At 44.5% G+C, this 4,921-nt stretch overlaps 1 protein-coding gene across 1 annotated transcript in view; it reads right to left on the bottom strand.

The window, feature by feature from the left end:
* The window catches only part of Syt7 (Synaptotagmin 7), a 15,402-nt gene extending 11,162 nt beyond the window's left edge, over positions 1-4,240 (bottom strand). The window contains exon 1 of the mRNA XM_017909374.1: positions 3,996-4,240. Within this exon, the coding sequence (XP_017764863.1) occupies positions 3,996-4,240 (245 nt within the window). The remainder of the gene's footprint in view (positions 1-3,995) is intronic.
* Between the last annotated feature and the right edge of the window lie 681 nt (positions 4,241-4,921).

Here is a 4,921-nt window from a genome sequence, read left to right as displayed (position 1 = left end):
GTAGGGAAGAAATTCGGGAAGAAACGGTAATATACGTGTAATGGAAACGCGCAACGTGGCCTTGGAACGAGCGAATGACCCACGGTACGTCTCGAAACTATGTCTCGAAACTATCCCCGTCCTGGGATGATGTGTCTTTAAAGATCTATCGGAATATCGTTATGCTTATAAATATCCTTAAATATGAAAAATCGATCCGTTAAAAAGATAATATCGAACCGATTTCAGATTAACAAACGATCGCAACGACGAGATTGATAAAAGTACAACAACGATCAAGGATCAACGATTAACTTGACGCGATTCGACGACTTTGCGACGCGTTGTAAAGTGGTAACAAGTACGACTCGGTGTCTCGTAAGAAGAAACGAAAGTAGCGACTTCTCCTTCGACACTCGTAACTTTTATAACTTTCTCCGCTTTCCTCTTCTTAATTTCCCACTTCACTCGTTTTTCTGCTTCTTCTTTTTCCTTCCCTTTGATTCTTCTTCACTTTTTTCCTTTCTTTTACATTTCCCTTCTTTTTTTCGTTTCTTCTTCTCTATGTTGCTTTCCTCTTCTTTAGTAACGTTCTTTGTCCTATCTTCCGTGGCCAAGATACCTTTGCATATAAAATTAATTGTTCGTATTCCACTGGTTAACGCGAAAGGTCTGCAACATCACCGATTAAACCTCGCTGCTCGTTCGATTTCCTGTTCCTCGATACAGTTCGTGATCCGACAACCGTTTTTCGGTCTTGGTACGATCCGATCCAAGGGTCCAAGCAAGTTCAACCAGTTCGGTCGATGATCGATTTAACGAAAATCGTGATATATGCTCTTCTCCTTCTTTGCCAATTCAACAGGAGGATATAGAAAAGGGAAGAAAATGGACAAGAACGAAAAGAAGAAAAGATTATTTGCGATGTTGGTCAACAACGAAGAGAAGAAGATAATCGAAAGAGTTAACCGACTCGTGACTACTTACTTACTCCGAGGAAAAGAAGCGGATTTTTCGAAACGGCGATTTAAACTGTTCCGAGTATCTCGGATCGTTTCAGAAACCAATGACGATTAACGCACCATGACTCGTACTTTCAGTCGATTGGGTCAATGTCATTTCTTCGTGATACGATAAAAATGTCCAGCCATTGCTCTTCCAAATGAGCATCCATTTCTCTTGATCCTAGACTATGTCCTCCAGGAGAACAAGGACAAGGACGACGAAAACAAGGACGAGGACGTTGATGAGGACGAAACGAAGGACGACGACGACGACAACGACAACGACAACGACAACGATAACGAGGACGAGGACGACAACGACAACAACGACGACGACGACGACGACGACGACGACGACGACGACGACGACGACGACGGCGACGAGGACGATGACGAGGACAACGACGACGGCGATGTCAACGACGACGACGACGACAACAACAACGACGGTAACACCAGCAAGGAAAAATTAACAATCGATATCAGTGACGAGATATTCTTGGAGGAAGATACGAATGAAAAATGTAAAGAACTGGTCGAACGACTATTATACGTTTCGTCCAACTGAACGTACGAGCCGTTTGCTAAACGCGAACTACCTCTCTCCTCTGTGGTATGACCTACTCGTACACTGCTCTCAGCTGCTTTCAACCCCCAGAATCCTACCGTTACCCCTATGACCAACCCCCACTTTGTCCTTCCTTTCTCTCCTCCTCGTCCCGCTTCACTCCTCTCCGTGGCACCTCCTTCTCCTACCACTGCCCTCGTTCCAACCGTTTCTACCACCCCGTGTTCCACGCCGATCTTTCCCCGCACCCCACCTTTCGACTAGACTATTCCTGGACCTTAACTTCTCCTCCCACCCTTGCCAGGATCAACTATACTCTCCCAAACTCTCCGCTTTCCATTCTCTCCCTCGCACTGCTTCCTTCCTCGGCGTATCTCTTGACTCTGCTCCTACCTCGCTATCCTTCCTCGCTATCCTACTGGCCTACCGTTTCGCCTACCCTTTCGCCTACCGTTCCGCTTCTCCTACCTACTACCACCCTTTACCGACAACCGATCCTACATCGGCCGACGTGTGCCTTTGTTATACCGCTAGCTTCTCCATACCCCGACCAAATCGTCACTGTCGTCCGCGCTTCTTTCCCTCCTTCGCCATTTCGAGCTTGTTCGTTATTCTTCTTTCATCCACTCTTTCTACTCGTCTCGCCTTGTCATTTCGCCGCGTCACATTTTGACATTCGTTTCTACCTCTTTCACCCCCGATCCTTGCCCAGCTTTCACTTTATTTTCCGCTCTCATCTTTCATCTTTCACCCTCTTGGCTCCTCTTCCTAAACACGACATCCGTTCCGTCACGTTATTCGCGTTATATCGATAAACCGCAATCAACCGTTACCATTACTCGTTTCGATCTCCTTTCATTTTCTCATTTTCTCATTTTCTCATTTTTCTCCCGATTCAGATAAAATTAGTAATCAGATAATTAGAATTTCTTTACGATCACGCAGTCGACTTATGTACGAATATCAACGCGCTATTTTCAAAACGGGTAAAGATATTCGAATTCTAGGGATAGCGTGCTCAACACTACATAGATGAGTCGTTTATTTAGGGTAGTTGCCCTGGGAGAGTAGTTTCCTATCGTTGCGTTACAACGCTGCCATGTCGAGCTGTAAATTAATTATACGTTGTTTCGAAGTGTGTCCGTCAAACGCGTTTAATCACCAGCGATACTGGGCCAAGGTGAACTTTACATTCTTCTTTGTTCGTTTCATATGAAGAAAAGCGGCAATAAGTAACGGGCAAAGTTCTCTACTCGATGAAAGTTTCTAACGAGGATCAAGAGATCGTGAAGACTCGTCCAAGGGAATAAAAATCATAACGGATCGTAACTGCTATACAAGTTCTAACGCAAGACAGTAGTTATGTAGTATGTAACGTAACAAGTGGCATATCTGTTGCATTTCGCCGATTTAAGTGCTGCGAAACACCAGACTACTTGGCAGGTTTCCAATTGGCACCTTGTCGGGAATTACGGAATTTATAGCGCACTACCTCTTCAGTTTCTCGTCGTTGGCGATTTTTTCCGACTTTCTCGATCGATCAAGTTCACGAGTTTCGAGTACTCGATCATTGTTCTTAGCGATAATAGCAAACGAATACGCGACTCCAGCGACTGATCGAGGCGAACGATTATCCTTTGAAATTCGCTCCACGTTCGTTCACGATGCTTCATTTTGTATATTTCGTATTTTCTATTTTTCTTTGCCGTTTTTCGTTTCTTGTCTTTTGCTTTTTCTACGATTCAAACGAACGAGCGATACCGGCCAGCATACGATTCCAATTGGTATATCAAATTTATTTAGAAAAATGACATTTACGCCTCGAAAATACCACCTTGGATACCACGAATGATCATCGAGTATCTTTTTTCGTAGATACGCCGATTCGAAGAGACGAGCTCGAATGAGATCGAAGAAAAACTACGCGCGCAACATTACCTATAACTTAGTTGTTCCTTTGTCTCGCTGTCATTTCCTACCTTTTTTCCAAGTTTCTTATTTTTACTAGGACGGAGAATCGAGTGCAGAAATGTACACGTCGGTATATTATTGCGATAGGCCGAGAAAAATCCATCGATCGTTCGGTTAGTCGAATCCGTGTAGCCAAACGACTCGAGGGAGCACGAAATTTTCAATTGTCGGTAAGATCGACTATATTCGACGGTTCATTGGTCAAACTACTTTCCTCGGTCGGTAATAAACAACAGGCGATAAATCTGTTTTATCAACGGATCACCTTCTTCCTCCCTCTCTTTCTCTGTCGCGCGCGCTCTGTCGTCCACAATACTCCTAACATCTTCGTTGCTTTCGCTTAAAGTCTAAAATTTCGCATCGAGATGTTTGCCTTTTTCTCCAAGAAAAAATCCAAGGAAAAGTTCAAGAAATGAATGGTCGTGCTCGATAGAAGAAGTAGGACATAAAATGAAATCGACGTTAGCGCTTACCCAAAAGATTTCGTACTAATTAAAGGAGTCTTGAGACTTAAAAGACCGTTTTTCTTCGTCGATCGTCCATGTCGATTATCGCTAAAATTTTCCCCATGTTCGTTTTGCTGTTCGAGATCGTTGTCCCGTTGCTTGGACTTCATCGCTCGAAGGTAAAGCCAGGCAGCCACACCGAAAACCACCAGTATCACCAGAGCTCCGATCGTTCCGAAAACTGCTGTTAAAATTACGTCCCTTTGCTCCATGCCAAGCCACCTTTGAAAGAGAAACATTCGTTCGAGTGAATTAGCGCATTACCAATTTTCCCGTGTCTCCATCGCCGTCTATCATTTTTCTCTAACGGAAATACCAAGGTTGCAAGAAAATAAAAAGAAAGTGACAGCGTATCGTGCACCATACGGTATTTAAAATATGCCTTCCCTTTTTCCGTTGCGCGCGCATTTCCCGTTTTCCACACGCGTAAGGGAATTGGTGGTTGAGAACGAGCCAGGAATAAACGAAGCGGTGATCAATTCTTTTGTCGATCCTGACAAAAGTTTCGCGGAACGGAGAAAAGATCGAGATTGCAGTATCGATTGTATTTCTCTGATTAATCGATACCGCCCATTTCCTCTCACCCGTACCATCCATCCTGGCATCCTTCCTGCCTTCCTTTCCTCCTTTTTAACGCTCACCTACGCCTTTTTTCCCGCGTATGTTGTTTTCTTTGTGACCTCTGTTCCCTCCCGTTACCTCCTTCCCGGCTGTATCTACCGTAAATAATCTGGTTTCATAGCAAGAGACACGTCGTGCATGGTTGCTTGGTCGTTACGTACGTAAACAGAGATAGCGTTTTCCCGTGGGACACCAGTCACGCGTTACCTGGTCGAACATGTGAACAGCGCGTTACTCGTGTTCGCGCATCGACCTATATACGAGCACCGTTT

This window comes from Eufriesea mexicana, unplaced genomic scaffold, assembly GCF_001483705.2.
Source record: "Eufriesea mexicana isolate 0111107269 unplaced genomic scaffold, ASM148370v2 scaffold17534, whole genome shotgun sequence".
Taxonomy (NCBI): domain Eukaryota; kingdom Metazoa; phylum Arthropoda; class Insecta; order Hymenoptera; family Apidae; genus Eufriesea; species Eufriesea mexicana.
Note: the sequence above shows the minus strand (reverse complement) of the source record. Positions and strands in the feature narration are given on the sequence as shown.